General features: G+C 45.3%; 1 protein-coding gene and 1 pseudogene across 7 annotated transcripts in view; both read right to left on the bottom strand.

Moving 5' to 3' along the window:
* Positions 1–17452, bottom strand: part of NUP210 (nucleoporin 210) — a 134715-nt gene that overhangs the window by 105039 nt on the left and 12224 nt on the right. For 5 of the 6 annotated variants that reach the window (XM_084872409.1, XM_084872407.1, XM_084872406.1 and 2 more), the window contains exons 2-3: positions 9430–9566; positions 7953–8084 (exon numbers count right to left, since the gene is read on the bottom strand). In XM_084872409.1, the coding sequence (XP_084728535.1) occupies positions 7953–8084; positions 9430–9566 (269 nt within the window). Of the gene's footprint in view, positions 1–914; positions 993–7952; positions 8085–9429; positions 9567–17452 lie in introns of those variants that run through there. The other variant, XM_084872411.1, reaches the window with a different exon arrangement.
* Positions 31–3136, bottom strand: LOC311617416 (serine/threonine/tyrosine-interacting protein-like; annotated as a pseudogene). Its single transcript has 2 exons — positions 3108–3136; positions 31–673 (listed from the first exon to the last, which is right to left on the bottom strand). The product of its transcript is annotated as a serine/threonine/tyrosine-interacting protein-like (transcript).

The raw sequence follows: 17452 nt of genomic DNA, 5'->3' as shown, positions 1-17452 counted from the left end.
AAATAGAAATTCACATCTTCTATGGTGCTCTTGAGTCAGCCATTCTGTGCAGTAGCCACTTGCATGCTTCCAAAATCATCATCTTCTTCATGTGTTCTCTTCAAACTGTCTGTTTCTATCTGGAGTGTTGACATCATCTATATTGTTAATTTTGCTAAGTATTCCTGGAGCTGATGAACAAATCCAGCATTAGGATTAATACAAAATCTTCTTTCTTGAACATAGCAAATGCATCTCTGTACTTCATTCCAAATGTTTCCATAATGTATGCAATAACAAAGGCAGCAACCCTGGAGATCCCTGCATTTCCATGGACAAGAACTTTCCCTCCAGTTTGTAAGCTCCCATCAATAAATTCTTTAGTCATGGGAAAAAATGTATTATATTTTCAACTGGATTATCTGCAATATCCAAGACTAAATATCTAAATAATTGTTGAAAGTTTGGTTTAATAAAGTTCGCTTCAATATTTTGTTTTATGCATATGATATGGGTTACTCCATGTTTCTGTAGTATAGGTAGCTTGCTTTTCATAGCAGAAGAATATGGGCCTAAAACAATCCAGGTAAAATTTCCTGCATCTCTCCTCTCATAGGGTAGGTCCACTCCTCGGCATCTTTGCACTGCGGAGGGAAACTCCAGCTTTACGTCCTCCCTGATTGCAGCCAGTGGACTGGTGGGTGGTGTGGGAGTCAGGCAGTAGAGGAAGGAGAGCCTGCGGACTGAGGGCTAGCGCGAGGCAGCGGCCTTACAACTGACACACGCAGATCAAAGGGTCCCTGCACTCCAGCGGCAGCAGGGCAGAGGAGGGTTGGGTGGCTCAAACCCGCTGCCTCAGCCCCACAGGCCGCCCAGACTTGGGTACTACTAACAATGCTCCTTGAGCCATAAGCAGAGTCTTTGAAAACACCCACCGGTCTAGATAAGATGTGTCCCTTCTGAGACTGTTAGGTCCTCAAAGGTTACAAAGGTCAAGTTCCTGTTGACAAAGGGCACTGTGGCTAGTAAAGATGACACAAGCTCTGGGAAAAGAAAGAAGAGATACCTGAGGTTCTGATCCAAGGATTTCTGGGGAACATTAACCAACTAGAAAGTGTGACACCCTCACAGTGAACCTGCTTACTGCAAAGATGTGGCCTTGATTTGGGTGATTAATGAATGATCCAGCATTTGTAGGCTAGCTGGTGAACCTTGACTTCCTACTCTGGAAATGGCCTCATGTGCCACTGGAACCTCAGGAGTGGAAAAGGTGACTATCAAGAGCCAATGGGCACCTGTCCTACAGGGGCAGGCCAGGAACAACCACCCTCCCACTCTTAGCATTGCCACTAACCGCCTGAGGGAAAAGGATACACACCTAGCAGAAAAATGACTTAACTATAACAAAGATGAACAGTAACAAGTGTTAGTGAGGATGTGGAAACACTGGAAGCCTCATGCATTGCAGGTGGGAATGTAAAATAGGATAGCTGCTGTGGAAGAAAGCCTGGCGGTTCCTCAAATAAAAATTATTTCCACTCCTGGGCCTATATCCAAGAAGCACAGGCTACTGCAGGGATGAACCTGAAACACATTATGTGCAATAAAAGCCAGTCACATGCCCTAACCAGTTTGGTTCAATGGACAGAGTATTGGCCTGCGACTGAAAGGTCCCAGGTTCGATTCTGGTCAAGAGCATGTACATTGGTTGCGGGCACATCCCCAGTTGGGAGCGTGCAGGAGGCAGCTGTTGGATGTTTCTGACTCTCTATCCCATCCTTCTTCTATGTAAAAAAAAAAAAAAAAAAAAAAAATCAATGAAATATATTTTAAAAATAAAAGCCAGTCACAGAAGGTCACAGAGTGTCTGATTTTGTCTATATGAAATGCCCACAATAGGCAAATCTATACACACAGAAAATAGATCAGTGGTTGCTGTGGCCTGAAAAGAGGAAAGAATGAAAGGTGACTACTAATGAGTATGGGTTTCTTTTTCATAGTGATAAAAATGTCCTACAATTAGTGGTAATGGTTGCATAATTCTGTGGATATATTAAAAAACATTGAATTATACACTTTAAATAGGTGAATTTCATGATATAAAATATCAATAAAAATGAACAAATCTTTTTAAAAGCTATCACTTTTTAAAAAGTGACTTAAGATGAGAATAGAACAGAGTAGCTCAGAGCAGGGATGGGTAAACTAAACTACAGCCCTGGAGACAACTCTGGACCACTGCCAGTTTTTCTAAATAAAGTTTTATTACAACACAGTCCTGTCCACTCATTTACACACCATCTAAGACTGCTTTGAGCAACAACAGCAAAGCTGAGTAATTGCAATAGAGACTATACAGACAGCAGAGCCTACAACATTCACTCTCTGGGCTTTCACAAAGTTTGCTAACCCCCAGCTAAGACAGTGAACTCTGGACCAGGCTGGCACTCAGATTCTGGCTCTGCTACACACTAAGGACATGCCTGTGTGTGTGCATGTGTGTGTTCACTCTGTGCCACAGTCTCATCCCCTGCACATGAAATGAATTGGAAAATATGAAGTGTTCAGAGGAGTGCCTGGCACCTGTGTGGCCTCAAATTTTGGTCATTTGTTCCCAAGAAGAGCAAGTATTCTCCCCCTCCCCCCCATACACACACACCCAGAGTCCTGCAGGTGAGCTCCTATCACCTCACTGCACAAACCCCTTCCTCAGCGCCCTCTATTCTAAGGTCAAGTGCAAATCCCACATCTGACACACAGGATCCTTTATATTCTGCAACCTACCCCTGTCTGAGCTTTGGTCTCTTTTAAAAATAAAATGGCCTTCCCTGCCTAGAAAAACCTCACATCCTCAAGGCTCAGAAACTGTCCTGCCAAAACTGGTTTGACTCAGTGGATAGAGCGTCGGCCTGTAGACTGAAAGGTCCCAGGTTCGATTCTGGTCAAGGGCATGTACCTTGGTTGCGGGCACATCCCCAGTAGGGGGTGTGCAGAAGGCAGCTCATCAATGTTTCTCTCTCATCAATGTTTCTGACTCTATCTCTCTCCCTTCCTCTCTGTAAAGAAAGCAATAAAATATATTTTTTTAAAAAGAAAGAAAAGAAACTGTCCTGACCTACACAACTCACCTCCAACCTTCCCAGGTTTTGGCTCCCATAAGCTCTGTGGTCCATTCACACTTTGCATCTAATTTGACTCTCAACAGCACCTACTGAGATACATTTGGGCATTTATTTACACACAGACTTTCCCCAAAGCCAGAGAATCTGGGAGCAGAGGCCAGGCCCTCCCTTCCCAGGCAACACCCCAAACCTGGCAGAGTGCTAGATAGGTAAAAAGTACTCAGACGCGACTGGACTTAACGAGTAGCCATTATGCGCCATGCAACACTAAACCCTTTATATACTCTTACCAAGTCTTTCAATCCCCTATTTTGCTTTCACAGACCACAAAACAGATAAGGTAGGCAACTTATTTGATGAATGAACACACTAGAGGAAGGCAGGATTGAACAGATGCCCCCAGAACAGTTCTCCCCCTTCCAAGGGACATCTGACACTGGCTAGAGATGTTTGGTTGTCACAACTTGGTGAGTTCTGCTGGCATCTAGTGGGTGGAGGCCAGGGATGCTGCTAAACATCCTATGAAGCATTAGATAGCCTTTTGCCATAAAGAATTATCTTCCCTTGAATGTCAATACTACCTATGCTGAGAAACCCCCATCTAGGAAACATTTTTAAAAAGCAGGAGCTAGAGTGGTCAGCGAAGATTTCAAAGACAAGGTGGGATTTGGTTTGAACTTGACATTTTAGAAGATCCTTCATCTTAAAGGCATCTTGTGCCTAATTTGCTTTCTTCAATAAGAATCTTAACCTACATATTAGATTCAACAGGGTGATCACTTCATGAGATATATAAATATCTATTCACTATGCTGTACACCTGAAATTATTATTAAACTTTTAAAAATCATTTTTCAATTTCAATTACAGTTGACATACATTACTATATTAGTTTCAGGTATACACACCAGTGATTAGACATTACATAATTTACCATGTGATCATCCCAATAAATCTCACACCCATCTGACACCATACATAGTTACTACAATATTACTGACCATATCTCCTATGCTGTAACTTACATTCCTGTAACTGTTCTGTAACTACCAATATGTACTTCTTAAACCCTTTACCTCTTTCACCCATTTACCCAACCCCCCTCCAATCTGGCAACCACTAAAATGTTCTCTGTATCTATGAGTTTGTGCTTGTTCATTTATTTTTTTTTAAGTTCAACTGCTTATAGATATGTAATTATTGCTATTTTATTGTTCATATTTTTCTCTTGTTCTCCTTCTCTCTCCCACCCCCCAATCCTCCTGCTTCTCCTTCTCCTTCTTCTTGAAAACCCTTTAATGTTTATTGTAATACTGGTTTGGTGGTGATGAACTCCTTTAGCTCTTTCTTATCTATGAAGCTCTTTATCTGTCCATCAATTCTAAAAGATAGCTTTACTAAATAGAATAACTTTGGTTATAGGTCAGTGCTTTTCATCACTTTAATATTTCTTGCCAATACCTTCTGGCCTGCAGTTTCTGTTGAGAAATCCGTTGACAGCTTTATGGGGGCTTCCTTGTAAGTAACTAGCTGCTTTCTTTTCTCTTGATGCTTTTAAGATTCTTTGTCTTCAATCTTTTGTATTTTAACTAGTGGCCTGGTGCATGAAATTCATGCATAGAGGAGGTGTTCCCTCAGCCCAGCCTACACCCTCTCCAATCGGATATCCCTCTCATAATCTGAGACTGTTGGCTCCTAACCGCTCACCTGCCTGCTTTTGTGATCACCCCTAACTGCCTCTGCCTGCCTGCCTGATCGCCCCTAACTGCCCTCCCCTGCCACCTTGACCTCACCCCCACTGTCCTCCCCTGCCAACCTGGTTGCCTCCAACTGCCCTCCCCTGCTAGCCTGATCTCACCCCCAACTGCCCTCCCCTGCAGACCTGGATGCCCCCAACTGCCCTCCCCTGCCATCCTGATCTCACCCCCAACTGCTCTCCCCTGCCGACCTGATCTCACCCGTAACAGTCCTCCCCTGCTGGCCTGATCTTGTCCCCAACTGCCCTCCTCTTGTGGCCAATTTGGATCCGATTGGTAGGTTTCTATGTCAGTCAGTATCTCTGGCCTATCAATGGAGCCTGATCAGAAAGGTGGGGCTGATCAGCAGCCAAGGTGAAGGCCTGGAGGGAAATGGAGGTGTGGCCGCTGGCCAGACTGGGAGAGAAAGAAAGAGGCAAGTGCTGATCAAAAGCTGCCACAGAGGCAACAGATCAGTCCCTGTTTCTCTCCTTAGGCCTCTCTCTGGCCCTGATTCACAGCCCCCTCAGCAGTCAGTGCTGGGGTACTGCACCTGCAGCGGAATCCACGGCAACCTAGCGCTGACTGCAGGACTGACTTCCGGTTGGTCAAGCCTCAGTCGTTATTGGTTGCTATAACCCAGGGTTTTTAAATATATTAGGATTATGATGTGTCCTGGTGTGGACCTCTTTGGGTTCATCCTGTGTTGCTTTTCAAGGTGGTTGGGTAGCAGTGCTTTGATCTGGTCTGAAGCTGTCTACTGGGTGCACTGGCTCTGGGACCTCCTGGGAGGTGCAGGCCAAGGCCAGGCATTGCTTGTGTTCTGCCCAGGATCACCCAGCATGAGCTACAAGGCGATCTGTAGATGGCTGCTACTAGTGCTAAGATTGGGAGTGCCTAGGAGAGGCCAAGGTGTAAACCAAGGCAAGCTGCTGTTAGTGTCAGGCTTGGGGCCATTTAGAGAGGGATACAGCCTCACTGCAGGCAGATGCTATTTGCTTGAGAAATTTTAGGAAAATCTGAAGCATGAGCCAAAACAGGCAATTAATATGGAAAGGCTGCTGGAATCAGCTTGGTTGGGCCTGAAAGTTGGGTGGGGTGGGGTGTGGTGGGATGGGGTGGGGTCTTGGGAAATCACTAGGGTGGAGCAAAGAGTGGCTCTGGCCTGTTGGCTCTGTAGGGGGAGGGCTCATCAAAGAAACAATGGCTTGCCAGCACTTATGTCTGGAGAAATTTGCCCACCCCAGTTCTCATCCTAATATTGGACAATTCAGTTCCTCCCTATTTGTCTCTGGTGCCTTTCAAGTTGCTGCCTGAGTGCTGAAGCTCAGAGGTAGTGAATCTGACTAAGTCCATGTGTAGGCCCTTTATTTTATTTATTTATTTTCATTTTCATCCCAGGGCATGCTTATTGATCTTAGAGGAGAAGGAGATGAGGAGAAAAACATCAATGTGAGAGAGAAACATCAATCAGGTACCTTGCTGTATACCCCCCGACTGGGACTCAAACCTGCAACCTTTCAGTGCACAGGACAATACTCCAACCAACTGAGCCACACTAGCCAGGGCTGTGCAGACCCTTACAAGCATGCCAAACTCATGGCCCACCACAAGTTTGACATGCTTGTGAGGAATCTCCTGGGACTCCGGCAGCCTCCACTTCCCTCAGTTTCAGTCCTTGCTGGTTTTTACAGCCAGAGTGATGGAGATTTCTCTTCCAGCATGGGAACCTGGGGGTGGGGGGGTTGGTATGGGGATGGGACCCTCTTACTCTTCAGTGGGGACCTCTGCAGTTGAGATATCCCTCTGGACTTTTATCCACATGTGGGTGTGGGACCAGCCCATTCCACATCTCTGCCCTTTCCTCCCTCTCTCTCTCCCTCTCCCTCTACCCCTCCCCCCTCTAACCCTCCCCCCCTCTCTCTCCCCTCCCTCTCTCTCTCCTTCTTTCCCTCTCTCTCTTCCTCTCTCTCTCTCTCTCTCTCTTCCTCTTTCTCTCTCTCTCTTCCTCTTCCTCTCTCTCTCTTCCTCTCTTTCTCTCTCCCTCTCCCTCCCTCTCTCTCTCTCTCTCTCTCTCTCTCTCTCTCTCTCTCTCTCTCCTTTTCTCTCTCTCTCCAGCAGACCTATATATTATTCCAGAGACAAAGAAGGCTAGTTGCCAACAGTTACATCAATCATTTGGGTTACAGAAGGGCACAGCATACTGTGAGATCACTGTGGCCTTGCAGCTGTTGATGGTATCTTGGCCTTGGGCACCCTGATTAGTCTCATGCTCAGAGCGACCTTGGCCATTCTGGTAAATTGACAACAAGGCCTCTGTGCTCCCATTGGCCTTGGCTATCCAGTATGCCAACTGTAATTGAGAAGTATTTAATTAATAAATTAATTAAATTTAATTTAAAAAGAAAAGAAAAATCATCTAACCTACAAAATTTTCCTTTGTTCCTTTACCACAAGATCAAGCTATAATGAAGATAGTCTGATTACTGCCAAAACAGATCTAAGAACAATTCAGAATTTGATTCTGATAAAGTGAAAAAGGATAGTACATGGGGACAGCAGTATAAATGTGTTCTGCGCCACCCCCCCCCCGCCCCGCCTCTCTCTCTCTCTCTCTCTCTCTCTCTCTCTCTCTCTCTCTCTCTCTCTCTCTCTCTCTCACACACACACACACACACACACACACACACACACACAATCTGCCATCTGGACCAGGAAGTCATACCATCACTCAAAGCCAAGCAAGGAGAATGCCTTCCACTGTTTACAACCTGGTAACCCAGGAGCCTATCCTGCTTCTCATCACTCAGATGTCACTTCCCAAAGAGGTGCCTTTACCAAACACAATCCCTATGCAAATGCCTGGAGTCAGCCTCCAGGGGTTGCAAAAGCTCTCACCTCACTGGCCCTACTACACAGACCAGTATACAAAGGGTGATGGCCTCCCTGACACCAAAGGCCTGGGGTCTACCTCACAGGTAGTCCGGAGCTCTTTAAGCCCCCTCCCCTTCCCATCACCAACCTCACTTCCCTGGCTGGAGCAGCCTTCTGTGTGGGATGTTAGGGCTGGACACAGGGAAGAGAGAAACAGAGACTGCCAGGAGGATGTCCTCACCTTCAGAGTCCAGAGCCTGGATCTTTAGCTCCAGGGGCGAGTCCTCCAGGTAGAGTTCGCGGGTCGTAGAGACGATCTGAATGCCATGGATGAGGTCAACGATGGCATCACAGCGCAGGACCTGGCCTGTGGCTAAAGGGACAGGACCCAGGGATCAGACAGAGTGCCAGGGCATGACTGCCACTTACCTCCAGGGCCTTGCAAGTCAGGTGGTCTTACACTTTGGCAAAGACTAAAGCAGCCAACAAAACAAGCACCACAAAACAGGGCTGGAAGAACCAAATTAAGCCTCAGAAGGCAAGCACCTGACCAGCACACGCACTTCTGAAAGCCAGCATGGACTTTCAAAGAGTAAGCACTTCAGAGGCATGCTCACGGCCCACTGTGTGCCTTTCCAACATGAGCACCAGCATTTAAATCTGTATGCAGAACACTCCTCTAAGAAAAGCTTGTTCTTTCAGGGCACAGTCATTACTTAGATGACAATAGCTATAGTATGATGAATGAGCATCCAAAAAGATAGCACTGTTCTGATACCTGTCTCTACATTGAGATTAGGAATTCTGCCTGATGGTGTTTATTCATCTACCCTGGTGTTTTTACATAAGACTATTAGCTACACAGCTGAAGAAAAGGACTGTGTTCCCATGAGCACAGCTGTTTTACTTGCTCCACAAATAAGACACATAAATAGCATTAACTGGAGAACTCCCTAGTGCAAAAATAACAGCATCTGACTCAAAATCACTCTGACCATTCTCCAGGCACTTTGTGAAACTTCATGTGCACTATTAATGTACTTTGTTAGAAATCAATACAACCCCATATCAAAAACCTTAAAAATATTCATATGCTGTGAGACCTAGTAAAATTGGGAATCTATCATTAGCTGGAAGTGGCCTAACAGAACCCAAAATAATTCTCTGAATAAGAATTTTTACTTTTCTATGTAACACTGAAATAAACATCTAAACACAACATAAATGTCAAATGTAAGGAATGATTACAGGACAACTTCCTGTAAGAATATAACTCAGCCATTAAAAATAATTCTATAATGAGATGAAAAACTGTTCATATCATATTAGGTGGAAGAAAAGCAGGACAGAAAATTATATTATTTTCTAAGCATGTTACAACCATAATATGGTAAATTAAATATGGGGAAGTGAAAGAATTACAACAACTTTCTTCATTTTGATTCAATACCCATTACGAGTTATTTGCGTAATAAATACTAATTTAGAAATGAAAGCTAACCTCCATGACAGGGAAAACTGAACAAAGTGCTGCCAGGAGGGACCAGGGTGATGATGTTGCTTGCTCAGTGTCCCCATCCCGCCTGGGTGTCCCTCTGACCCAACAGGAGAAATAGAAAGCACTGCCACGGATTTTGGTGGCATCTATGGCTGGGCTTTCAGTGGGAAGTTTGCCACATGGTTTCCCCTGGGACCACACAGGACACTCAAGCCCTTACTGATGTCCTCTGCAAAGATGATGCTGGTCAGGCGGGCAGGCTGGGACAAACGGGCTTGCACTACTGCCTTCTGGGAGCACTGCTGCTCGTCCAGGCCCAGCGGCTCGATGCTGGCCACCTCTGGTCGTGTCGATGACCTATGGTAAGAAGACAAAAATTTGCTCTCTGAAGCCATCCCACAAGGCACAGCTGGGAGCAAAAGCCAAAGCCATGGCTCCCCATCTTAGGCTCTGTCACAGACTCAAACACAGAATAAAGGTGGATAGTCTCCACAAACTTCAAATCCAGAGGAGAAACAGGGCCCAGCCAAGACTCTCTGATAGGAGGACAACTTGTGGATATGGGACCTCTGCACACACCCCCATGCTGAAATAACCCAGCAGGAGACAAAAGACTTGAAAGCCACTTCAATGTTCACTAGATAGGCACCTTATGAGACTATTCTGTGGGCTTGAAAGTAATTCTACACAAGGAGGAAAACTGCCTATGGTCTCCGGTGAAGAAAAGACACAATGTACCTCTCATGACCTCTATGCCAGGCCTGGCACACAGCAGGCTCCAACATTAGCTTCCATCCCAAATAAATTCTACCAAAGCTGAAGATAACCACAATGACTTCAAGGCCCCATGTGATGGAGCCAACATCATGTCGATGCTGTTAGGAAAGGCAGATCAACACACAAACAAATGAATCAGCCAAATCTGTGAGGTGTTTTCCCATGGAGAGACAGGCCTCCAGAATAAAAGGATGAAGGAATGGCATGACTCTGGGAGGTATCCAGGACCAGTGCCATGGTTTTTCACCTACAGATTGTGATACAACAGTTCCCAGTTGAGGTGAGATGGGAGCGAAGGATGCGAGCAGAATAGACACACCACAAAGATCACAGGATGAGCATTACCCTTATAGCTTCTGCAGACAGAGCTCAGGGAAGCCTCTCTGAAGAGGACACTCAGTGACAACATGCAAACACTGGTGTATCAGGCAGGGGAGCAGTCAGCCAAGGCCCTGAGGTTGAAAGCAGCTAGAATGAAAGGGCTCCAGAAGGTAAGAGGTGCTAAGCTCAAGGAGAATGGTAGGGGCTGAGGTCAGTGATTGAAGTCAAGGAGATAGTGGGTTTTGAGGTCAAGGAGATGCCCAGGGTCTGAGTTCAAGGAGATGGCAGGGGCTTAGTCAAGTTGATGGAGGGGGTTAGGTCAAAGAGATAGAAGGAGCTGAAGTCAAGAAGATGGGAGGTGATGAGGCCAGGAGGCATTGGAGGCCACAGTAAGGAGCTTCCGTTTATTCAAAGGGCAATGACAAGTCACTGGGGATCTTAAGCCAGTGAACATTCAAATCTGATGTGCATTTATAGAGCAGAGAATAAGGTGATGCCCTCAGTGAGCTGCTATTGTGACTGAGGACCCAGGAAAGGGGAACCTGCTGTGCAGAGAATTCGATGCTCCTTCCCAGGGCTACACTCAGCATAGCACCCAGCAGAGCAGGCACATTGTGTCTCTACTTCCTTCCCGGCCTCTGCTTAAACTCACTGATGCATCACAATGTCCTGGAATATTTTAAAGGAAACTTGTAAAAACTGCCTGGTGTTTAAAAGCAGTAATGTTAAACACACCCAAACAGTCCTCTCCATGTTCTCCAGTTTGATGCCAAGTGTCTCTCCCAGAGTCAAGTCGGCACAGCAGTGACTGCAAACACACCTAAGGGTGCTTCGATTGCACAGACATCACAGGCACGCGAGCCACTGGCAAAGTGCCTGGAAATATTCTGCAATAAACCTCACCCACAGTTAAGGAAAGAAGTCTAAGCCCCTGAGAAAATGCATCTGTGGTCCTCTCACCAAGAGACTTCAGAGACTGAGGGCATACAACAAAATAGACAAGAACATACAAGAGGAGAGAGAAGGTACCTGTGGCAAAACGTTCATACTCATGCTAGAAACACACCCCATTTAATTGGCCATAGCTTTGGAACACTTAAGAGCATTTTCAAAGGACATTCAACCTTCCAAACATGTGTGCACACACATGCATGTATGCACACACCACGCTTACTGTGGAAACAACACCAAATTAGAAAGCTCACATAAATCAGAGGAGACAAAAAAGATGGGCAAATAAGTACAATGCGGATGCTGGACTGGATTTAGGAACATAAAAAGAACTTTAGTGGAGAAAATGGTTATATCAAACAGCCTAGAGTTTAGTGAACTGTCATATACCAATGTCAGTTTCTTCATTTTGACAAGTGTCCCTGGTTATGGAAGATGTTAAAATTAGGGGAAGCAAGGTAAAGGATTTACAGGAACTTGGTATTATCCTTGTAACTTTCCTGTATATCTAAAATTACTCCAAATTTTAAAACTGTTTAAAAGACTAAAGAGAGAGGGATGAATAGGCAGAACATAGAGGATTTTTTAGGGAAATGAAACTACTCTGTATGAGACTATAATAATACAAGGCAATACACATTTGTCCAAACCTATAGAATGTACAACACCAAGTACAAACTAGAATATAAACTATGGACTATGGACAATAATATATCAGTGTAGGCTGTAATAAATGCACCACTGTAGTGTGGGATATTGATAATGGGGGATGCTGAGGGGAGGAGTGCTATATAGAAAACCCATAATTTGGCTCAATATTTTTATTAATGTGCAACAGTTCTGAAAAATAAAGTCTATTAGGAAAAAATAAAGACAATTCATCATTTCTTGCTTTTACCCTGAGAAACAGCATGGTTTGTCTTGTTTAACGGCACCTGGGAGCTAGAGATCTGGACTCCCAGTCTAGGATATAAATGCTACTCCCTCTCTAAGCCTTAATCTCAAAAACAAACTAGAGACAACACCTCTTTTCTCATTCCCTCACAACAGTGAGTTAATCTCAGACAGAGTCCCAACAAATAGATCACTGCTGATAAGAACAGAGCTATCTAGTTCCAGTTGAAGAGGCATGAAGCCCTTCATCCCGCATCTCTAGCCCTTCTCAGTCTGCACCTGCCATCCCAGGCAGCCTTCTGAGCCTGGCAGGCAACACTGCACCTTTCATTGTGTGCCTACGGTTTGTAGGGCTTCATTAAGTACAAGCAACCCTGTGCAGTAGAAATATGAGGTGAATCACATTTAAAATGTTCTAATTGACTTATGGAAAAAAAAGTAACAGTTAAAATTAATTTAATAGACAATTTTTAGAGCAGTTTTAGATTCATAGCAACATTAAGTGTAAAGTACAGAGATTTCCCCTATGTGCCCCGCCTGCCATATGCATGTCCCCCTCCCCATGTGCCCCCCATCATCAACCTCCCCCATGAGGCGGTGTTATCTGTTACAGCTGAGGAACCTGCACAGCACAACATTGTCACCCAGAGTCCACAGTTCACACTGGGCTCATTTTTGGTGCTGTACACTCTATGGGTTTGTACAAGTATATAATGACATGTGTCCACCGGTGTGGTATCATACAAATCCTCTCTGCCAATTCATCCCTAATATTTTTTCAAAAGTCCCTAATGAGCCCTAGCTGGTTTGGCTCAGTGGATAGAGTGTTATCCTGTTGGACTGAAGGATCCCAGGTTCATTTTCCAGCCAAGCGCACATGCCCGAGTTTTGGGCTCCATCCCCCCCAAGTAGGGGACGTGCAGGGGGCAGCCAAGCAATGATTCTCTCTCATCATTGATGTTTCTATCTCCCTATTTTTCTTCCTTCCTCTCTGAAATCAATAAAAAATATATTTTTTAAAAAAGTCCCTATTGAAAAGCCCTATTAAAGAAAAATAACAGGTGGAATTAAATTTTTTTAATCTCACTCAAGGATATGTTTTCATTGATTTTTAGAGAGAAAGGAAGGGAGAGGGGGAGTGAGAGAGAGATCCATCAGTTACCTCCCATACTCAGCTCCAACCTGTTACATAGGCAGGGCAACTGATAAAATTAATTTTAATAATACATATTACTTAATCCAACATATCACAAATATTAGGTGGCCCCAGCAGCATATCAAGGACTCCCAAGAGTGGTAAGAGACTATGGGGCTGGACAGTCAGTTCTGAGGGCAGGCCTTTGGGAGGAGAGCCAGTCAAATACAGTACCCTTAATTCATCACTCCCACGGGCATCTGCTGATCTCTGCCAAGGGCTGGCAGTGGGTAGCAAGTGCTGAACCCTCCTACAACCTCTTAAGAAAGGCTCTTTGCACTTAGGGCTGACACAGGACAGTAAGTGTAGCCCGGAGATAAGACAAAGCAGCGTGCCTTACTTCCAACTGCCTGGGAAGAAGACACTCATCCATCCTAAGGCCTGCAGTGGTGGGCTTTCCCAGCCTGGAGACAGCCAGACCCATGCAGGGAGAGAGCCCACGCACAGGCCTAGAGCTGTCTGGAATTCCTGCACTCACTCAACCTGGGCTGAGCTCAGCGCAATGGGAGCCAGACTGGTCCTCACAAAGCTTCTGGGAGGGCTGGAAACACTTCAGAATAAATGATAAAGTGCTGAGAAAAGTCAGTAGCAGACATGGCAAACTACCAGGGTGGGGACAGTCACATCCTCCACCCCACTTTCACTTGAGAATTTTCTCTGGGCTCCAGAATGCTCCATTCAAAACCAGAATGGTTCATCCCAACCATCCACAGAGGGTTTAGAGCAGCCTAGGGTGGCATTTCTATTACCAGCAGAAGGCTATTTTTAGTTATCTGACTCCTCCTAGGACATTCTGAAGACATTTGCTTTGGCTGTACTTTAAAGAGGTACAAACAACACAGATTCACCTATGCTATGTCATCAGGCCTCACTGTTCCCCTCACGGTGAGGTTCCAGTGGATCCACACTGTAACCTGCCCCCGCTGAAGCCACATCTCCTACTCCAACAGCCCAATTCACTTGGTTGCAACAGCATGTTCTGTTAAAGAGCAGGTCCTGGCTCATATGGCTTTTCTCCTGAGAGCAGGCTCCATTTTAAATTACCCACCACACCTCACAAAGGATGTGTACTGCTCCAGCTCGCACATATTTCGCTCATCCATGCACCTCTGCTGCTGGTGGGCATATCTGTCCCACCCTCCCCTATTCAAGGCATTCCCCAAGTCCTACATGGAAGTGTTAGGGTCTTTTTCTGGGCCCCTGGTGATATGAGATCAATAGGTAATTAGTGGAACGAATAAAGAGGTTGCCCTCCCTAATGTGGTGGGCATCACCCAGTCAGTTGAAGGCCTGCTGCTGAGGGGTAAGCAGCACTCTGTGATGGAACATGGCCTTGCTCAGCTCTCTGCCTAAGGATATCTGCTAGAAGGTGAAGTTCTGAGACAGCAGAGTGCTGCCACTCACTAGCTGTGTGACCTTGAGCAAATGACTTAACCTCTTTAGCCCTCCATTTACTCTTCTTACAATGGGAATAAAAACAGTGCCTGGTGCAAAGGGATAGAGTGGTTTAGTATAGTAACAAAACTCTTATCACAGGGCCTTGCACACAGTAAGCACTCAAGTTCAGAAAACAGGAGGAGGCTCCCGATAAGGGGCTTGTGGTCCTTCAATATTTGACATGATTCTGAGCACAAGAACTCTGTTTTTGTTTTTTATAAAAAATAAATCTTTATTGCTGAGATTATTACAATTGTTTCTCCTTTTCCCCCCATAGCTCCCTTCCACCCAGTACCCGTCCCACCCTCTGCCCTTTCCCCCCTCCCTCCCCTCCCCCCCCCCCCGCCGCCATTGTCCTCATCCATAGGTATATGATTTTAATCCAGTCTCTTCCTGCAATCCCCGCACCCATTTCCCCCTGATAATTATCAATCCACTCCCTTTCTTAGCCCCTGATTCTATTATATTCACCAGTTTATTCTGTTTCTCAGATTTTTAATTCACTTGATTTTTAGATTCACTTGTTGATATATATGTATTTGTTGATGGTAACTTTTATCTTTTTTCTTCTTCTGCCTCTTCTTAAAGAATACTTTTCAGCATTTCATATAATACTGATTTGGTGGTGATGAACTCCTTTAGCTTTTTCTGATCTGTGAAGCCCTTTATCTGCCCTTCAATTCTGAATGACAACTTTGATGGGTAGAGTAATCTTGGTTGTAGGTGCTTGCTATTCATCACTTTGATTTTCCACAGAGAGGAGGAGAGAGAGATAGAGAGCTAGAAACATCGATGAGAGAGAAACATCAACCAGCTGCCTCTTACTTACCCCCTATCGGGGAAGTGCCCGCAACCAACGTACATGCCTCTGACTGGAATCGAGCCTGGGACCTTTCAGTCCGCAGACTGACACTCTGCCACTGAGCCAAACCAGTTTCACTATTCATCACTTTGAATATTTCTTGCCACTCCTGTCTAGCCTGCATGGTTTCTATTGAGAAATCAGCTGATAGTCGTATGGGTGCTCCTTTGTAGGTAATCAACTGTTTTTCTCTTGCTGCTTATAAGATTCTCTCTTTGTCTTTTGCCACTGGCATTTTAATTATGATGAGTGTTGGTGTGGTTCTCTTTGGATTCCTCTTGTTTGGGGTTCTATGCGCTTCCTGGACTTGTAAATCTATTTTTTTCACTGGGTGGGGGAAGTTTTCTGACATTATTTCTTCAAATAGGTTTTTGATATCTTGCACTCTCTCTTCTTCTGGCACCCCCATAATTCTGATGTTGGTTCACTTGAAGTTGTCCCAGAGGCTCCTTACACTATCTTCAACTTTCTGGATTCTGTTTTCTTCTTGCTTCTCCAGAAGAGTGTCCTTTGGCTCTTTGTATTCCAAATCTTTGACTTGATTCTTGTGTTCCCCCAGTCTGCTGTTGTATCTCTGTATAATATTTTTTATTTCAGTCCAGTTTATGTTTAATTTTTAGTTGGGTCTCATAAAATTTATTGGCCTTTTCTAGGAAATTCTTGAAAAAGCTTATACCTGTAGTTTTGAACTCTATATCCAGTCTTTTGTTCTCCTCAATCTCTTTCGTTTGATACCTATTTCCTTGTCTCAGCATTTTCACTGCTTCCCAGAGTTGGTAGGATCGCTTTGTGTGTTTGGTGTCCTATATGGCCTAGTGGGTCAGCCTCCCCAGTTACCTGAGGTAGAGACTCTTAGTGCTCCCCTTTGTGTACTGTGTGAACAGCCTTGCTGTAGTTAAGACTTGATTGCTGTTGGTATCACTGGGAGAAATTGACCTCCTGGCCCATTGGATGTATCAGCTGTATCTACTCTGGGATACCTTCTGTATTGGAGATAGTCTTAGAGGATCAGACTTGCAAAACTGCAAATGCCTTTGAGCTCAGCTTGGATGAGGGTGGAGTCTCAGGGCTGAGCTGACAGTATTGGCTTCCCATCAGCCCTGCCCTTGTGCTCTCACCTGAGTTTCTGCCTGACCTCTGCCTTCAGCGGCTCTCCTGAGTTTCCGTCTGACAGTCCAGATTCCCCGTGCAAGAGCGTGGGTACCCCAGGGGCTCGCCTGGAATTGGGTTGGGCCCTTCCTCTCTGCGCGCAAGCGTCTTCCTACCTCAGCACTTTGTGGCTCCCACTCCGATCCATGAGCCTCTCTCCTTCTTTCTAGCTGTAGATTTCCCACTCCGCCAGCTTTCCTGTGGTTTTGGATGATGTCCATTCTGTCCTTTAGTTGTTGTTTTGAAATTGTTGTGTGAGGCGGCAGCTTAGGTGCTTACCTAGGCCGCCATCTTCAAGAACTCTGTTTTTTTAAATAAATGAAGAAAATATGGGGCCTCCCATATTGTGACCATTTATGCCATTCCCTGTCTATCCTCTTCTCCTAATGAAGCCTGACCCTAATCCCTGTTGTCAGGGCCCCAATAATGGCCTCTTCAATGTCCCCACCTTACCATCTTCAGAGCCACAAGCAAAAATTCAGGCCCAAGAGAGGGTCCCTGGTTCAAGGTCACATTGTTGGAAAGAGCCTGAACTTCCGACTTCAAGCCTAACCTCTGCTGAGAAGTCTCTCCCTCCCTCTCGCTTTCACACCTCCATGCTCCGTTCCTTTGCTCCATTCCATTTCACATGGTCTTCTCATCCACCCTCATGTTGCC

The sequence above is a fragment of the Pipistrellus hanaki genome (genome assembly GCF_964339955.1).
Source record: "Pipistrellus hanaki genome assembly, chromosome: 2".
NCBI lineage: Eukaryota > Metazoa > Chordata > Mammalia > Chiroptera > Vespertilionidae > Pipistrellus > Pipistrellus hanaki.
This window is presented reverse-complemented; position numbering and strand designations above follow the sequence as displayed.